General features: G+C 39.3%; 1 protein-coding gene across 1 annotated transcript in view; it reads right to left on the minus strand.

Annotated features, from left to right (window-relative positions):
• The window catches only part of adamts3 (ADAM metallopeptidase with thrombospondin type 1 motif, 3), a 143,966-nt gene that overhangs the window by 6,201 nt on the left and 117,183 nt on the right, over positions 1 to 20,582 (minus strand). The window contains exons 17-19 of the mRNA XM_072387340.1: positions 14,093 to 14,256; positions 7,767 to 7,923; positions 5,341 to 5,473 (exon numbers count right to left, since the gene is read on the minus strand). Coding sequence (XP_072243441.1) covers positions 5,341 to 5,473; positions 7,767 to 7,923; positions 14,093 to 14,256 — 454 coding nt within the window. The remainder of the gene's footprint in view (positions 1 to 5,340; positions 5,474 to 7,766; positions 7,924 to 14,092; positions 14,257 to 20,582) is intronic.

Genomic DNA, 20,582 nt, shown 5'->3' on the forward strand with positions numbered 1-20,582 from the left:
AAATGGACTCCCTCGGAGATGTGGCAATAGCTACTGAGCACAACTGGTCTGTAAATAAAGTGCAACTGCTCTCACTGCACCACATGTCCGACACATCCTTAGAAACTCTACTACAGCGGGTCACTAGCTCTCTGCTCGCCCAAAAACAATAGAGCTGTTTCTGTCACTGCTGCCTGCAGCCAACTGTGTCCCAGCAATGTTAGATTCATCACTCATTCTTAGTCTTTAACTTTGCTGTAAGGGCAGCTACTTAAAGGGATAGTTCAGCCTACTTCATGAACTACTTTGGGATCCATTGACATGGACAGGACAAATGGCTTGATATAGCTGCGCATTCAGAGAATAAATCAATTTGAGGGAAAAACAAGCAGACTGGCAACTATGGTTATTATCTTTTCTGCTGTGGCTTGGATTCACTATTGGATGCATGTTCACAGAAAGCATTTTCAGTGAGACAGGGTTACATCTTGATCACAGTGCAGCCAGACATCAGAAGGTTTGTCTTGAAAAAAGCAGCAGGCTCTGCAGGATTATCTAATAGAACTGTCACCGTCAATTCAACGCCACTTTATTTGGAGCTAAACACCAAATGTAAATGGCAATAATTGCCCATTCCAAAAAAGTATACACAACTACAGTGGGACGCTAAACTAGAGCGAACAACAAATAGTTATGGATACATTTAAATTGACAGTTTTTGATATTATATCATGATTCAGAGTTTACAACCAGAATAGCCGATCAAATCAAAGCCTTTCACATTTGATTGTGCCAGGTTTCCAGATCCCAGCAATCAACTTTGTTCATTTACAGAGAAATAATTACCTAAATCTAAATTGACTTTCAAGGGTTGATACCCTGTCTTTTCTATAAGTATATCTTTTAGGATTTCTTTCCATTGCAGCACTCAACCCTTTCTTTATTTCTTTTATCCTTTAGAGCCTCTGTGAGATTGTGTTAACAACCAGCTTGACTTTTCTCCTCCAGCAGTATTCTTGGCTCAAATCTTGTCCGAGCTTAAAGTCTATAGTCTGGCAAGCTCAAAAAGGAAATTACATTTTTTTTAATAGTTTTTAGAAAACTAAAAAGCTCTCAGAGAGCATATCAGTCCAGTAAATGTAAATACCTTCTTAAGTCTTGATTCTAAATGGTTAGAACTAAGGACTGACCAATACGCCAGACTTGTATTGGCACCCCAGGAAGAGCCTGATATTGATTGGACACCATGAAAGTCTACAACATTGTCACTACGTGTCATCTGCTGAGGAACATAAATAAAGCTAACCTTCAGTTAAAGCTTTATAAAGCTATAAAGCTATTAGCTCCTGAGATAATAGGCTATTACAAAAGCCTGGTCAGCAGCATTTCCACCCCTGAAGTCTAGTTGCTAACTGCACATACAGCCACTGAAGTTTCAGTGACAACACTTCCACTGAGATGCCTGAAATTGGTCTCAGGAATTTTGAATAAGGTGTGGGGTATCTCCAGCCAGATGTAGAAAGATGGTGCTGATGTGTTTGGATGTTTTTATTGTGTAACTTAAAGGCCAATATGCAAGATGTGACATTACCAGGATAAAACGTAAGCGGTCTCTGACCTTCTTGTAGCTGTGTGCTGCATGTGGTGTTGTCTCTGTGTAAAGTAATCACACTGGTGAGGTCATCTAATGTATTGCGTTCCATCTGTGTGGCTCTCTTGTCTGCTGCAGGGTTGTTGGAGTTACGGCCTTCTTTTTGCTGCTGATATTTCTCTCCTTTAGTTGTTCAGCATCCACTCCTACCAGGTTGTTGCTCCTCATATCTGTTCTATTACCATTCTGTTGCTGTAATGATGTGAACCATGGAACAGACTTTCTCCCCTACACAACATCCCAGTGCACTTCACACCATACAAAACATTACCCATAAAATACCCAAACACAAGTTGAGAGACATTGTGTTCAATAGTGAGGAGTACACAGAGCGACCTCTCCACAGGGCTGAAGGATTCTACAAGGCTTAGATCAGGAGAGCCCACTGCTCAGATTAAGATTCAGCAGCCCACCTGCCTTTTAAGGATAAGCGACACTTCTTTGAGGAAAGTAATGAACAAATTCAAGGTTTGAGAGATGGATTGAGAGAGGAATAAGGGAAGCTATCCAAGTCAAACATTTCCAAACTGGGGTGGTGACCTATGGCGCTGTCTATCAGCCACATACATTCATGTATTCATGGAAATCCCTTCTCAGGTGGTTTTACCAACAATAGTACCTTAATGCATGTGACAACAGCAGCTCTGAAGGTGTCATCCAGACAATTCCTGGAACTCCGTACAAGTTGATTAAAACTAAAGGAGACTCTTGGGTGCAAGGTGAAACATCTTTAAACAAACAAAAAAAAAGATCTAAGGATGACAAACAAAGCAGCCCGATCACAAACAGGATTAGGTTAAGGTCAAATCTGCACCCCAAAGTGGAGTGCTTTTGATTTTCAGATGAAAATTCAGTTTCCCAAACAGCAGAGAGGGAGCGTTTCAATCATACCTCAGCAGCGTCAGATCTTGCTCTTGGCTCAGCTTTTTGGTTGAACACAGCAGCCTGTGGGTAAACATTGCCTCTCTGTGTGAGGTCATCTTCGCATCACCTTGCATCACTCCAGAGTGCTGAAGTTTTCTGATAACGGGCAGAGGCTGCCTTATGCGCCTTTTAGGTTGGGATGGGTGATTCTGACAGCTATTTCTAAGTGCAGCAGCGTAAAAACACATTTCTCTCACCTGCAGGCTCTTTCTGTCATGGCTGCACATAATGACCCATTAGAACTCTCCCAGCTCAGCTTCTGTTACTGGTGTGTTTTTTATACACAGGTAAGCTGTTTTTCACAGATTATGTTTTGTCTACAGCAGAAAGCTGTGATTGATCTTTTCTGACACGACTCTTTGCTCACCGAGCAAATGTAACTGGAAAGATGCTTTGATAAAGGTATGCCTGCTTATGTAGCTGCTGCTTGATGTTTCACATTGAAAATCCAACTCTGGTAAGGTGTGTACCACAGATCGCTGTGAAAAGTGACATTAAGGCATTTTAACACAATTAATTTGTCTCATTTGTTCCGTTTGAACCTTTTCTTTGAGAGTTTTTTCCTAATATTTGGCTTCCTGAACTCTGTTTCGATATTTGTGTCAACAATCTGAGCCTCCCAACAATGAATTCAACATCTGGTGGAAATATTTGAAGCAGCATTGGGGTAAATCACACCCAATGTCATCATTAAAATCCAATCTAATAAAGCAAACATTCATATTCAACAAAAGTTCAGATGTCTGCAGACGCCACTAACAGGAAGTTTTCAGAGCTTATCTGCCCTAAGTGTTCCACATTTGTTCCTGCGTCAGACTCACATTATAATGCATTAAATTAATCTTTTTTTCTCATCTGTATTTATACTAATTTGTACAATGATGACCCCAAATAATGTGTCCTGCAAATGAATTGAAAAAAAGAGATTGAAATGTCCCATTTAAATTAGAATACAGACCCTCAATTATGATATTGAGAAGTTCTCCATCCTTCTGCTATAAGAAGTTCTTAAGATGCATAAAGAGTTGACTCCAGTTCACCGTTGCCTAATTGACTTTGCCAGGCATAATTATGAAAAGGCTTTTGTCTTTAAGACAGCTTCCCAGCTTCTGTGTGTCAAGAGTAAAAACAAAGTCTTTGTGTTGAGATAATTATACGTTAATCTGTAACACAGGACTGCATCAAGGTTCAGATATGACGTACTCTAAAGGACGTGAGAACAATTCTGCAACATTTAAGGAGCTCAAGTTCTCAGAGGATGGACTCGAACATCTGGCATTCCAGCTGTATTTCTCACAAGGAACCACATAAGGAAATCCTGGCCTCCCAGTTTAAACGCAGAAAGAAATGCAGCTTTCATTCTAACTTTCACACTGCACTCAAGGGGACTTGAACCAATGTTGTTGTACTCGGACAACAACAATAAAGAGTCTGATTCTGCTTTTGCGGACGGCCTTGTTGTTGTGAAGGTGTTTTGGAGATATGAAGATGACAAATGGAAAGCTGCCATTGAGCTCTCTCACCGACGGACGCACCGGTGATTCCACATGTTAAATCAGTTGAAAAAACAAGCTGAAAAAGTCCAACAATGCGGATCTGAATGAGTGCTCAGGATCTAAGGCTGCAGTAAATGTTTACGACGAGACAACAACCTGAAGCTTACTGCTGAGAAAACATAGTAGCATCAGTAAAACTGATTACCCACTGACCCTGACAGATCCTGGGCTGGAACTCAGTAGACAACCTGGAGTCTTTTATTTCTAACGAATTACCTGTTTTTGCTTTGCCGTTATGAGTGAAGAAAGATGAGAGAAAAATACACTGAAGCTATTTTTAGATGAGTCTAAATTTCAGACGTTGACAGCTTGAAAGGATTTGACAACTTTCTGTTAAAACTGTCAGCTTAACTGTCAGTTTAAGGGGGAATTGCATTTTTGCACATGAGAGGCTGTCTGTGTGAGTATCTTCAAAATATCAGCTGTGGTTCTGAGGATGCTTTGTAAAAGTTTGACACTTTTTCTATCAAACAGGGAAGATCTAATGAAAGGCCTAATTAATCCTCATTTTAGAAACGGTTGGATTCAGAACTTTTATAAAGCACATCTTACAGCAGGGACTGCAGAGCTGACATAACGCTCTGGTGTTTCCATTTGTCATTCAGGAGCGGAAACGTTGAGAAAATTGAAACATTTTGCACATGTCTTTTCATGCAGGATATGAGTGTGTTGTCTAGTTTTTTCTTCATCCTCTCATCCTTCTGATGAAATGATGCAGCTCAGTTGATGGCTCCAACACAAACATGTACAAACACTTTTTTTTAAAAATGGGAAACCTACACAGATGATGCAAGAGGCCCATGAGTGCATTTTAAGGCTTTGCACACAGTGATATTATGCAAAATCACAAAGCAAAACTGAGTTTTGGTCCTTTTAAGTTATAATTCTACCTTTTGCACCATTCATACCAAACTGTCAGCCATAACAGAGTCAAAGCTACACAACGTGATGGCGGTCTTCGATGATGATCTAGCCAATGTTTAACATCCTTCTGATAAACTTTTAAACTGTAACATACATTCCACCCACAACTTTTGCATGATTTCTTTTATTTAGTGTACCATAAAAGCACATGAAGTGGAAGGGGAATTTATCCACCTCTCCACACTGAAGTGCCACTTATGATCTGTGGAAAAACAAGCGCTTTTTTTCTGTGGCCAGAGAATTACGAGCCACAAGCACTTGAACCATTCTGATAAATGTGTTCTGTATCTTTTCTTCTGTACTCACTGAGGCTGTGTGCAGTCCTGCAGGTTGCACATTCTGCGGATGGGTTTCGGCCTCTTATTGGCATCGCAGTAGCCTCTGTAAACCATCTTGGTGTCCCCCTTCTTTCGACACCCGTACTTGGTGTACTGGAACCCTGGGGAAGAAGTGAAGGTTTTGACTGTCATGCAATCTTTTGCAATACATACAATTTTGCAGTACCAGCTATGTGTCCAGCAATTTTCACTATGCCTGGGTAAAGAACCTGGAATCTGTCCACTTCACTGAGGTGACTGATTTGTCTGGTATAATGACATGAAACAGAGATGTTTCAGTTTAAAAAATTGTTAGCCAAACAAGCAATGCAGGAGCACTAATGATTAGCCAATCAGTGCCAAGGGCGGGATTAACAGTGCTGTCAAGCTGTGAACTTGACAGCGGTAGGTATGGTGGAGTGGCCATACCTGCCAGTCAAGGGTTGAGTTCACTTTTTCACTGAACTCAACCCTTGACATTGGCTTTAGCTCATCACTCCCAACGACTGCTCCAATTTAGCCAGATATTCCGGACATCGGGACATGAAGCCTCACAAGGCTGTGGCTCTCACAGAAGGATTGATGACCACCGACTGAACTTCTGGTTGCCTGCGATCTGAAGAATCTGTCTACAAGCTAACACTTGTCTTCAACATGGTGACCTTGGCTTTAGTTTTTGGTGCTTTTGGTTCATGAATTCTAAATGAGAAATAAAGGACGATGCTGAACTTTTTTCACTTTGTCATACTCCACTGAGAAAACTGATGAAACAAACATGCTGGAACGACTACATGTCTTTGTCCATTAGTGAAAATTATGACAATTTTCTGGAGGAAATGTTGAGGTCTCATGATTGGTGAGAAAAACACAAACAGCCTCTGACAATAAAAGCGTGGGGAGGCAGTGTGAGACTGAAGCTGGAAATAAACAAGATGACAATTCTGTTATTTCTGAGACAAATCTTTACAGAACATACAGGGATCATCACGTATTTGTCTTTTTTTGTTTGAAATGCGTTTTCTTTATTTTTCTTTATTGGTTAGTTTTTTGCTGTTTTGTTTAATGAAAAAATATTTTTACACAAAACTATTTCTTAACCCTCTGGGGTCTGAGCTGTAATGACGTCATGCGATCTGATCACGCTAGCGTGACCATAGACCTCAGAGGGTTAAAGGACTTTACAAATAACAAAGTGCTGATTCCTATCAGGTATGCAGTTCCTTTTTTAAAAAAATGCTTTCTGATTAAGAAAAAAAAACTGTCCTGCAGAGCTCGAGAGATCACAGCCACGTCTATGTGAAATTACAATGATTTGAGTTTACTTGCAATAACAGACTGGCCTGCATCATGATACGGTAGTATGTGTTATTACAGACTGTTCCTGGCTGCCACTTTAAAGACAATCGGTGCACCTTCAGCTGTGGCTGCACATGGATAAAACTGCTCCACTTTATTTAGAAAGAAAACTAGAGGTGCTGGTTCAGCAGCTCTCTCATTGACCACTTCAGTGATGAAGGGTATCTGTGATTATTACTGCAGTCTTGAAAAGAGCTCGGGTTTAAGGCTTGTGTATTCCTAAAATCCTGCAGTGTGTTGGTAACATATCTGACACCAAAGAACCGGACCAACCCAACAATTAATGTAAAAGCAGTGCAAACAAGTTTAAGGTCTTTTAAAGAAGCATGAAGTGTTGGAAGCATGAAAGTTTTTATGGTGAAATCCAGAACAATTATGGTACAGCTCCGAAACCATCTTCGACTGGTCTTCGCTGAAGCTGATTTTAATTTGAAGCCAGACTGTGTGAAGTTCTTATGAGTCATTAGGGGTCAGGGGAAATGAAGAGTCAGAATAACAACAGTCTGATATGGAAGCGATGTGGTGGTGAAAACTCCTGGATCCCATTCTGAAATGCTTTATGCTTGGCTCGCCTATCAGAAAGCCCCCCTGCTTCATGAAAATGAGAGCGAGCTGAAAGCAATCTACTAACAGTGACACACTTACAGCTCATCCTTCCTTCAGACGCTCCTGTGAAAGTGATGTACATGGCCATGTTGTGCTCACAATATTTGCGATTTGTGTGAGATTGGACACTCATGGACAGTCATGGACAGTCATGGACAGACATATCATGTTGCCATAAGAATTCAAGTTGGTGTACCAAGTCCACAATGGCTGTGTGAAACAGCTGTGAGGAATGGAAGCTACTGAAAATATCACTTTTCTACATATTCAAGCTTTTTCAGATTAAAGCACAGATTTTCTGACTTTTAAATCATGTGTTTATTTCCATTATATTGTCAAGAATGTGAGAACTAAATGTTGAGAACTAAATGAGTCTGAAGTTGTCCTATATTCAAATAGGAGCACCAAGAATAAAATTTAAATGAGCAAAGTTGTAAGTAATTCATCTTTTACCTCCAGCACAAGGCTTGGAACATGGAGACCAGCTCTTCAGAGCCCACTCATAGCTGTCCTCCTGGATAACATTGTTGTTGTTGACTGGCACAGAATCTTCATGGATGATGTACTTGTACATTAACGTAGACCTTGTTTCATTGTCCTTGGGTATGATCTACAAACCGAGGAGAAGGAAAAGACAAAACAAGAAGTACCATTATACTGTAATCGCTCCCACATTTGCAATAAAATAATAAATGTGCGCAAATAATTCATGGTAATTTCAAGAGGCAGAGGGAACAACAACGTACCCAAGCATTGTTCATGGTTTGTTACACGGCTTCAATACGGAAATTTGTTGAAGACGGAAAAGGCAATTATAGGTCTCTGAGTTTCAAAGATTTTTTCCCCCTTCCTCTTTTGTTATTATATAAGAAATTAAGATGGTGATGTTAAGATTTTGGTCTCTTGTTATGACTCCAATCCAAGCTTCAGTTTGTCGGTGACTCAGTGAAGATGACACATGAAGTCATGAAACTGTAGGCACCTGGAAAAACTGGTAAAAAAGGCCAGTTCTGTTGCAGGCAGAAAACTAGACCCTCTCAGTGCTGTGGTGGAGCAACGGATGAGGAGGAAATTATATTCTGTTTTGTCCTCTCCACAGCATCCTGGCAGGTCAGAGGAGCAGCTGCATTGAGAGGTCCTTTGTCCCCACAGCCATAAGGCTGTTTAATAGCGACTGCTGTAATGTTCTTCTCAAATCTATTGATTTTGTCATTGATTATTATTATCATTATTATTGTTGTTGTTGTCTAGTATGCAATCATTGTGAATATTTATAATTTTTTGAGCTACTCGACTAATTTGAATCCCCCCCACTGGGGGATGAATAAAGTTTTTTTCTATTCTATTCTATGAACAAAGCTGGATGGATGACTGACAATAACTCCAGAGTGACCACACCAGAGGGAGTTACGCTGAAGACACTGCTAATGAACTGTTTGAAATGCCTCATTTGCAGTCTGGGGGTCTAAGTTAAAAGTAAAAAAACAAGGCCCGAGGTGAAGGAAAGGTGGTAAAAGAAATTAGTAAGGGCTGTACTGTAGCTCTGAAACTACAGCTGTTCAATAGATGGCCTACAAAAAGGCTTTACAAACTTTGTCTAATGTGATATTATTATATCATAACACAGAAGCTACAGGATATGATATGTATATTACATTATTAGCTCAATAGGACATAAGATACAACTTTATCACTGAGGAGGGTGAACAGAAAAAGAAGGAAGAAGGAACACGAGTGAAAGATATTGTTGTTACATGCTGGTAAGACTCCTGTCCAAATATTTATCTACACAAAGAATAGTGTGGTAAAATGATCTTTCTTTGATAAAGGTTAGTCTAATGTTTCCAAGGAGATAGTAATAGATGTACTGAAGCTTCTCTCCTTTGTATTTACAAAAGTCAAACAGTTCCCATCATGGCTTAAATACTTCCAGGTCACTTGCTCACCAGGAACCTCCCTAAACAGAAAAGACTCATTGACCAGATTCCACGCTTTCTGTTTTGAACTCAATGACATTATCATGAAACACTGAGTGAGCATCTACCTTACACTGTCATATTACACCATATTCCATCAGTTGAATATTCACAGCCGTCTCCACTTTTCATAAGTCGGGTCCTTAAAGAGCCAAAATGGAGCAATTAATTGCTGCAGCAATGTATACTCATGTCAAAAAGTAATAAGACCTTCTTTCAACTCTGAGATTTTCCTTATCATGACAAAAACTAATTGTCTGGTCCTTATTTGGTCTTAAAATGAGGTAAATACAACCTCAGATGATGAAAAAAAAAACCTTATTACACTGTGATAGCATATATAAAACAGACACAAGGTCAAAATGTAGAAGCTGTGTATAAAAACTAGGTTTTACTGTTTAACTTACTGTTTCCATAGGAAATGAAAAGAAGAAGTTACAACTAGAGGCTGCTAATCAAATGATTTTGGCTAACTGATCATCAGCAAGTGTGAGCACATCTATGCAAACAGGTTTGGCAAAGATGAAAGTCATCAGGCATCAAAGTCCAACATTCTACAGAGAGAAAGATTATTCAGCAGTTCAGCCCAAAACACATGCAACGCAAAAAACTGCAAATAACCCAAGAGCTACATCTCAGACTCTACAGGCCTCAGTTAGCATGTTAAATGTTAAAGTTCATGACAGTACAATTAGACAAAGACTGAATAAGTACGGCTTGTTTGGAAGGGTTGCAGCAGAAAGCCTCTTCTTTCTAAAAAGAACATGGCAGCACAGGTAAGGTTTGCAAAGTTACATCTGAACAAACCACAACCAAAGCGGAGATGTTTGGTCTTACTGCACAGCAGCACGTTTGGAGGAAACCAAACACAGCATATCAGCACAAACACCTCATACCAGCTGTCAAGCACGGTGGTGGAGGGCTGATGATTTGGGCTAGTTTCTTCGGCATTTTTTCTCAGTCTTCGCTAAGTGTAATATGTCATCTGTTGTAGCTCCTCTGAGGTTGTATTTAAGTCATTCTAAGACCAGGTAAGAACCAGTTGTTTTTCACTGTGTCCTGATATGTAAAATATTGGAATTGAAAGAGGATACACTTTCTTTTTCACATTATGAGAAAACAAACTTCACATAACATGGGTTCTTTAAAAGAAATGGAATAATTTATCATAAATTAGCAGAACTTTGAGCTAGCTCTTCTATGTGTGTAGTTGCACAATCTGGAAAGGCATTTGCATCTAAGTTTTATAAGATACATCTGGTTTGCTCATTAGCTCTGCAATCTGCAAACTCCATTCAGCAGGTGGATAATTACCTGGCTATTATTTGAACAAGCTCAAGTGCAGTAGAAGATGCATGTCCATGTTTGTGAGTTGGATACAGTCATGATTATAGTGGGTCCAATCTGTGGCTCTTGTGCTGTGCAGCATTCTGCTGTCTGGGTGTTAGTCAGCATGACTTTCTCCGCTAGAAAACGAACATCAATGTTGAGTTGTGTTCTTTCAATGCTGCGAGTACATGATTCTGCATGTTTACCTCATGAATATAAAATCTAATCTAATTTTCTGAAAATCCCCCCCTGGGACACAGCTTGATAATACCAGATTCTGTTTTTTACTTCCAATTTCTGGCGAATTGAGTATGAATCATTTTGTGACTGATTCCCAGGAACGGCACAAATCTCATCTTTAAACCTGTTCTCTCCGGCCACCTCCATGTGGTTGGAAGGCATCTTTCCATCTCCTTCTCTCATGAAATTGCTCTTTAAAAAAACTCCTGCTTGTGGGAGAAACAGCAAATTATCTTCTTGTTACATCTGCAGTTCCCTTCAGTGTGTGTAATTATATCCCTGACATCACATGAAGGCACCAGCATATAAGAGAATGACTATTCGGAGAAGGGCACTGCTGTGACAAGCAGGAAATTAGAGCAGGAGTCCTTGAGGAAAAGACAATAAAAGGTAATGAGAGGCATGGGAAGGGACGGTATGTGTATGCTTTTGTGTGTAAAAGCATTGTTGACACAGTAACGATCCTCCTATTTCAACAAAGCTTTAAAGCAGCGTTTCTCAATTCCGGTCCTCATGACCCACTGCCCTGCACGTTTTCGATGTTTCCCTCCTCCACCACACCTGATTCAAATGAATGGCTCCTTATCAGGCCACTGCAGAGCTTGATGATGAGCTGATCATTTGAATCAGGTGTGGTGAAGGAGGGAAACATCGAAAACGTGCTGGGCAGTGGGTCATGAGGACCGGAATTGAGAAACACTGCTTTAAAGAAAAGGAAGACATATCAAATTAACAAGATAGAAATTGCCAATAAAGAGAAGCAAAATAAAGTCAGTGCTGTGTCATTTAACAAATTCCTCTGGAAGGATAAACTTTTTAACCCTTCGACTTATCCGATCAAAATAATTACTTGCTCTTGTCAGATGTTGCATCACAAGAACCCCATGGGTTTCCCATCCTATTTAAATGTGAGTTTACTTTTTCTTCTTGCTGCAGGCTACTGCTGTGTTAGTACCTTGAACTCATTTTTTGGACCTGGGGGATCTTCAAGTTTGATGCCTGGTAAAATGAGGGGAAAGCTGAATGAAGAGAAAATGGTTCAATAGGCAATTTCAAACTCCAGTCTTCTGGGCAATAGCTCAATCTCACATATATTTGCTGGGATGACTTTATAAGTCACAGACATACTCCAGAGCATATGTGTTTAGACAGATATACAGTTTTGGTTCCCCAGGGTTAGTACTCCTGCACATTCAGTTTGAGATCAAATGACGGATACTGCTTTAAAGTGCCAAGTCTGAGTGGGTGTATATTAATGTTGAAGAAAAAAAGAAATGAAATGAAGTGCACTGTAGCTCCTTCAACACGCAGCTCTGAAATTGCGAGGGCTTAAAAAGATTTGGCCGCCTGGTGCATGATGTGGAATTTTTGCTCTGACTCCTCTAAAAGTTGCACCAAAAATACTAACATCAGAGGATGGGAGAGGGACATTTTTGAGCATATTTTTTTTAATCACAGGCTAGAGACGTGTATATGCTTCATTTAAGAAAAGAAAGAGAAAAACACAGTTTCAGTATGAAATTGTGACATCGAAGCAGCAGTTTAAAGCTTTATTTCCTGTTTTGTTGTGCAATGGCTTGTGCATTTCAGCTACTTTTCTTTCTGTGGTTGTTGCATGTCACCTGTGTGCTGTTTTTCTCACTGTTTCTTACCTACTTTCGACTGTCAGTAACTTGTGTGTAAATTGCTGCCTTTGATGTAGCTTGAAAGTGGGAGGTTGGAACTCAGAACTGAGTCATTATTTAACATCCACACATTCAGTTTAATAAGCCAGAAAAACATGGCAGCTTCCAGATTTACTATGACATTAATAACTATTTTCAGTAGTTATGTGGTTCACAGAAATTAGCTAAAAGAGCTTGGTCCAATGTTTTATCAAATCATGAAAAACAATTGAAAGATTTATTATTCTCCAGGTGGTGTCTTTCTGTGGATTTCCAGCCCAGTCTAAACAGAGAACATTTGATATGTACATTTGTCCACATGTCATAAATGTAGCAATTTCACAATCCACTATTATAAATAATAAGATGGGAATGTATCCAAAGGCCATTGCTTTCTGCAGGACAACGCTTACTTGACAAGATTGTGAAGTATGAGGAGAAAAATGGGCAAACCCTAATAATCTATTCATCCATTTTCTATACCCGCTTAATTCGTCAGTCGGGTCGCGGGGGGGCTGGAGCCTATCCCAGCGCGTTCGTAAAAGCTGTTTTTAGATTAGATTTTTAAAGTTGTTTAACAATGTATTTTGGAACTTATAAACTAAACATGTACATTAATTCTAACCCTGACTTTGAGCTTTTCTTAATCTTAACCTTTAGGAATCTCAAGTGGGAGTGAAGCAGAAAAGTAAAATTACTGCAGAAAACATTATACGGGAAAAAGGGGCCGCTGAGTCATCAGTGGACGTGGTTTAGCGTTTCAACCTCTTTAACCTCCTTAAAAGCGAATGTTAATTAAACTAAAATTACTAGCATTAGAGGGATTTTCTTTCAGCACCTGTTTAACATGGAAACACTCCATTCTCACTGCCGTGTTTCAAAACACAGCCCCAAGAGTACTACAGTAGGTGAGGCAATAATTTGATTGTCATTCAGGATGTGGTGGACAATTTTTCATAAGTCTGACTTTCTGAGAAAAATATCCAATTATTTTTCATTGGAGCATGGGAATATCACACAGCAGGACTTAAGAGGACAAGTTTCCACACGTTGGTGGTCCTGCGAGTTTTGAAGCCTCCATGTGAGGTGCTTCAGTTATCCATCCGTTTTCTATACCCGCTTAATCCGTCGGTCGGGTCGCGGGGGGGCTGGAGCCTATCCCAGCAGTCATCGGGTGAGAGGCGGGCTACACGTGCTTCAGTTAAACGCCTATTATTAAAACTTATTTTGGGATGTGTTTACTATTGCAATCTTGAACAGAGAGCAAATGAATGCTTCTGCTGACTGGAGCTGGAGTGCAGAAATACCCACATTTGGAGTGCAGCTGCATGCATATCTAATTCCTTTCCATTGAAGAAAGAAAAAAAAACTTGTGCTTTGGTCTAGTGTAAAAAAAAAAAAGGCCTTTAGACTCGCTGTAATATGATTCACTCTTTCTTCATATAATTATGTGGACTGCTCAGTGGTAGAAATGGCTCACCTGCATCTTAAATGCAGTGGTCATTGACATATAAAAAAACATTTTACATTCATTAAAATATGAGGTTAATAGTAAATTAAATGCTATTACCAAAACCACCACAGGGTCATGCAGAGGTCCGTCCGTGTGCAGCATCTCCACCTCTCCCTCGATGATGTAGTGCCACTCCACGCCCAGGTCAATGAAGCTTCTGGACTTGATCTCATCTCCTTTCCCATTGAGGATGTAATGCCCTGTTGCCTGGTTCTTGATTGCTGTAATCAGTCATTGCTATGAGCTGCTGACAAAGCTTGAGACATCTTTATCAAATAAATACATTTTAAATTAAACATAAAAAAGAAATCCTTCCAACTCTAACACTGATGTAGAATAGCTATCCCTGGACATTTAAGTGTTTATTCTCCAGTTTACACAAATTGAAATAAAAGTAGCAGCACATTGAAATACCACAAATAAAAGACCCCAAAACAACTCAACACTATTTGTGACTATTTCATCTGATGCTCCTTCTCAAGCTTGCCTTGGTCTGAATGTTGGCAAGTATAAGTAAAAAGTAAGTTGTCTTTTTAAATGTCCTTTAGGTTCATTCAAAAGCAAACTTCATCCAATGTTGCTGGTGGAACTAGCTGTACGTTTTTGTGAAAATCTCAATATTTTCTTATGATCTACTTAACTATCTATCTTCCAATTTTGTTCCTTACAGTATTTATAGTCTGAATGGCTTCTTCAGAAAGAAACATTCATTTAGCTTCAACACAGAATCTCTGAATATTCCTGAACAAACAAAAATGAAAGGTAAAAAAACCCAACATAGGAGTTATGAAGAGATTAACACTGAATGCCTGAATTTATGTGAACTGCGAGGGCATTTTTTCTCATTTATTTCCAATCGGAATTGGTCACTTCAAACAGTGGTAGAAGCACATGGAAAAATAAGAAATAAATAAATCTCTCATGTCAATGAATGAAAAGTGCTTTCACTTTGTCATGAAAAGGTTTTCAGGGCCTTGGGATATATTTGAAATTTCTGGATGCCTCAATAACTTCCTGTTATCACTGTGTGCTTCATTTAGACAGAGTTCATCCTTCACTGTAACAGAGGGTTTGACTAACAATAGCTTCTGATACATTTCTGAATAAGCTGACATTTTAAGGCACAAGTTAATCCAGCTGAATTCATGTTTACAGAGTTTTATCTTTAGCTTTTAGAATCCAATCAGCAAAACTTCCTCAACCATTACATACAAGGGCTGACAGAGACATTCTAATATGTTTGAAGAATTAATTCCTTCCTGTATGAAAAAGACCTGAGACTACATTAAGTCGTTTTGAGTGCTTGAAGAGGGCTCGTAAGCCTAAATATGTTGGTGTTTTACATGTCAGCAGTACAATGCCTTGAAAATTTGAAATGATGTTCTAAATGAGCGTGCCGTTAAAAAGTGACCAGTTCTGTTACGTACAATGGTGCCATGGCACCTAGCCCAACTTGCAGTCTGATGTATCATCATTTCAGATATAAACTAAGCACTCGCTCCTGGCACCTCTTGGTTTAATGATGCAGTTTATTTCTCTTGGTTGAAGCACATTATTTTATAGGCAATATCACTGTTTGCCAACATATAGCAATTACTTCATTAGTAGTTCCAGTCAAATAAATGTGTGCACTTATTAGTTTATTCAGTGTTTGCAGGAGCACCAGAGAACATAGTCCAAAACCAGTTGAGATGTTCTAACTGAGCGTTTCATCTTTAAATCTTCAGCTCTTTCTTTACTTTCTGAATACAAACCCATGAGGCAGTTCTTATTAATTACTGAGCCAACATTGCCACAGTATATATCAAATGTTAACAGAATGACAGAGAAGCAGAACTAACAGCAGAATGCTGAGTAAACAATGCATTTTGAAATACAAGCATGTCAGGAGAATCAGTAATCCATCACACATTTTGTCATTTTGCAGGTAATGACAGTGACAGGAAGGATGGATGCTGAACTCCAGCAGATAATAATTCTGACTCAGAGCTCTCAGAGAAACATTCTTCTTTAAAAGCCAGAAGCAGACTCTACATGGAATGTTTTACAACTACTTTGATTGTGTTTATTTGTGTCCTGTGCCTTCTTTCATTTTAGCCTCTGCGATACTGATTCTTCCAGAGCTACAGGGTTTAAAATAAAGGCAATCACTTTGAACATGAGCTTTCTCACTGAACACTGCCTGGGCCACCTCAGTTAGCTGGAGAAGAAATGTCTGCTGTGACTCAAACTGGAGAAACAAAAGTCCTGTCAGGGTACTGAAAAGTGTCAAAGTCGACTGGATGGGTCAACAAAGCACAAGGCATTCAAATTAAAGGCTGCTTCCAGTTTACTACTGCAACCAGCAATGTAACCACATCAGCCATGTTCTCCGTAAGGAACATCCTGCTGTAGTACACGCTGTTTCGCTGTTCTAAAAACTGGAACAAAACAGAGCCATCACTCATTTTCATAAGGTAATTAATGATTTTCTTCATGTAATAAGCCTAAAGGTTAGATGCTGGGGTTCAGAAAGGGAAATGTTTTACATACCTGATTTCAGCTGGTCATTAGCCTTATCCCATAAAATGGCAAAGTTTTCTACAGATGACTGGTCTGGACTGCAGGCAAACCAGTTTAACACCCTAACCTAACAGTCATCTTGTTGTTATATGTGCAGAATGGGATTTGACATTGTCCTGCTGACATAAGCAAGGTATTCCCAGACAACATGTTGTCTGAATAGCATCATATGCTGCTCCAAAACCTGTAGACACGGTTCAGTACTTTGTGGCTTCCCAGATGTGAAAGTCACGGAAACTAATGTAACGCTGTACCATCACAGATGCTGGCTTCTAAACAGTGCTGATAAGAAGCCAGATGGCCCCTCTCCTCTTTTACCCAGAGGGCACAGTGTCCATTTTTCCCCAAAAGAATTTGAAATTTTGATTTGTCAGACCACAGGACAGTTCTCCATCTTTCTGCTGTCCATTTCAGGTGAGGTTGCATTCTGGATCTCATGTGTATGTTTCTTTTCTCTTTTCTTTGCATGTTAAAGTTTTATCTTCCATTTCTGGATGCAGCAACAAATTTAGCTCATTATTGTTCAAAAGTGTTGTGGATGATGTAATGACTTCCACTGCAGAGTTGTTAGTCTTTAATCCACTACTGACCGGGCAGAGGTTTCTTTTTCATGTCAGCTTTATTTTCGCAACTATCCCAACTTTCTTTTTAATGCACTGCTTTCCTCAAATGATTTGTTATCGTTCTAATCTCAGTACATCGTTTTTCTGTCTGAAGAATTCTCTCCTACTTTGTACCGGAAAGATAATGATATGACTGGTGAGAAGGGGCTGATAATCATGGAGCTGCAGTCATAAATGCAGGACAAGAAGCTCATTTCATACATGATATACATCATTTAATAAATGCTTATCGCTTACTACCATGGTTGTATATCACATTAATGTTTCCATAAGATGAAATGTTCCAAGTGATACAGGTGCATCAGCAGTGTTCAAAGTGTAATGCTGATAGAACCTGTTTTGATCTAATCAATATAATTAAAGCCATGAGTTGCATTGGAGGTGCCTGAGCTGCTGGGCTTTCTTAAAAAGTAAAGTCGATGTGCATCGCCTCTGTTGCGATAATTCAATAGTTTAGAGGAGTAGATAACATAGGGTTTAAAATATGAGCGCTTCATTTAAATAAGACTGAAGTAAGTTTCTGGAATATGTTAAAGGATAATCTTACATTCCAAAAAACCCCTCATCAGCCTTCAAACTCGTATGACAACAGCTTTACAGCTGAGACTTGATTACCTCTCAAACGTTGGCCTTAAAGTTGAAAGCAACAAGTCTTTTGAACTTGCGGATGTCCCTCCAACTACTTCAAACACAAGTCAAACAGAGGAGGAACAGCCCTGCGTCGCTGTGTCCTTACACACTTCAAACGGGCATTGAGGAATCAGCTGAGTGATGTCAGCACTATTGGTTAGAGTGGTGAGTTACACAATGCCGGCTTGATGTGTGTAAGCACATACGAGGCAGGAGCGTTTCGCCTCTCTTACGACACACCAGTGGCAGATCAATTTCTACCCCCTCGTTCCACCTCTGTACTTTCACAAATGCCAAATGAGCATCAAAGGGGCATCAGTCTGGATAATGTAGTGGTAAGATTGCTACCCTTCATATGGCTGACTAGAGTTTGCATCCTGACCCCCCCTCTCATGAAAGGTACTACCTCCAGTAGGCAAGACCCCCTTACGTTACCTTCCTACCTGGAATATGAGTATAATTTGCTTTGGATAAAAGCTTCTGCCAATGTGCATAAACATAAACATATTAACAGTCCCGACCTGAGAAGGTACGTGTGAAAGAGGCTGATGACACCGTTCAAGGTTACACCCCTGCAAGGACTGAATCTCATTTTAGTAAAATCTGCAGTCGGTAACAATAAACATGGATCATTGTGTCTGTTTTGATATCATCTCCTGGTTTTGTTAAGTTATTTCTGGTTTGCTGAAGTTCTGTTTGTTTAGCTACCATTGCACATTCAGTTAGTATCTGCTTAGCTCCACTTTTCATGTTGTACAGCCTTACTTCCTGTGTGTTCAGTTTAGCTTTTAGTTCTTGGTGCTAGTCCATCTCAGAGAGGTTTTCTTAACTAATAATTATCATTATCCTAATGATGATGTCTAATTTCTTAATCACCTTGTTACCACATGTTACTGTACTCACCTGCATCTATACATCCAATCCCTGTTTTGAGTTCAGTTTCTTGGATTTCCCTGCCTTAGCAGTGCTTTCGATCTGTTTCAACTAAAGTTAACCATTTTCATAATCCGCCTGCCTCTGAGCCTGCATTTGGCTCCTCCATCCACTTCACACCTTGACAATTATGGCACAGAGAGTCAGGGTGTCAGATGGTGCGCTTGTTAATACACCTTAGCTTTTATATTGGAGCTGTAACAACTTGAGTGAAGCATGTCTATATGTGTGGCTATATCAATGGCTATATGTGTGATATCAATGGCTATATGTGTGATACATGTGTGATACGACTGAGATGTACCTGCTAAGTTAGATTTTAAATAGATTTGCTGCAAACAATATGAGCCATTACACTAATTACACAAAACAGAACTTTGAAATTTAACACATCAAGCCTCAATTCATAAAACTGGTAAAGATTTCATTTAAAAATCCACTCCCTGATATGTAAAAATTTCCTTTATCTTGTAGCATCATCAAAAGTTTAGACTCAAAAAAGGGGGTAAGAGACTGAGAGCAGAGGTTTTTTAATTGAACTGGAGTATGTGTAATTGCACACTCTTGAATGGGTGTGATTGAGTCGCCTGTATTCTAATCTAATGAAAGCATCTGACACCTGGTGCTTACTGTAGACACTGTATGGAGTTTGCAATTAAAACATCCTCTGGTAAAATGCCACTTTAAACATCTTTGCTGAGCCTAAATTAGTCAGCCATAATCTTTTTTTGCTAGAATCCAAAAATAATCGTATCTCTTAGATGTTCAATCTGTCACGACTTTCATTCTAAACGGTTTTGGAGCCAGAAAGTCTGACCGCTGCATCTTTCATGACGGTCGACTTCAGCCTGAGCTGAACATTGACACTTTGAAAGTGCGACGTCATTTCCTGAGAAAACACCTTTTCTTTCTTCTTTTGTAACGATTTTGTGTGGTTGTGGTGAAATTTTTGATAAATCTACTTCTTCAGAGTTTGATACTATGAAGGTATTTACTTTGTGCTTGTTGCTTTAAAGCTTTAAACATAATACTCATGGCCTTGTCATTCACAGTATCCTTAGTTTTAACACCATTTACTTCAAAGACTTGTCTCTCTTTGACTTAGAAAGGGAGAGTCACATTAATAATAAATAAATGAAGCCACCCCTTTTATGCTTTCAATCATCAGCTTGAAAGAGTGTTCTTTTTACTTCTTTAATAACAGAAACCCCAGACTTATCTCTTCACAAGAAGAAAAGACTTCTCTTTCTTATCTTTCGTGCTTTGGAGCACTTTTGTCTGTTAATTTTAATATATTCTTTACTAAATTTGCTAATGGAATAAAACCTTAAACCCCCCCACCCAGTGTGAGGATGATGATGACACATTTACATACAAATACAAAGCAAATTTCAGATATTAGCCAGATCCAGATAGTACTCTGAATAAGGAACTGCCATGGAAACAGCCTCTTCTGACCAACTTAACTCTAATGGGGGGATATTTGGGGTAAGTTTAATGAAGCTATGTGGAATATGCTGATCTTGCTTGCAGTATGTGGACAGGCATATACCTTAAATGCTCTTGCACATGAGTTTTCAAGATAAAACTGACTGGTGCTTTTTTTTTTTTTCTTTTAAGAACCAAGTTCCCCGTTTTGGACTTTGTTTAATAGATTGAGATTCTCATTTCCTGTTACAAGATCTGGCCACTTCAGCTTCAGCAGCAGAGTTGATGCAGAACAGGGAGTAAAAACTAACTTTTTTGCAGTGGAGAAGACATCCAAGTAAAGCTCTAACTATCAAAGCTTTAAATATAAT

The sequence above is a fragment of the Leuresthes tenuis genome, unplaced genomic scaffold (assembly GCF_036924035.1).
Source record: "Leuresthes tenuis unplaced genomic scaffold, fLeuTen1.0.hap1 SCAF_6, whole genome shotgun sequence".
Taxonomy (NCBI): Eukaryota; Metazoa; Chordata; class Actinopteri; order Atheriniformes; family Atherinopsidae; genus Leuresthes; species Leuresthes tenuis.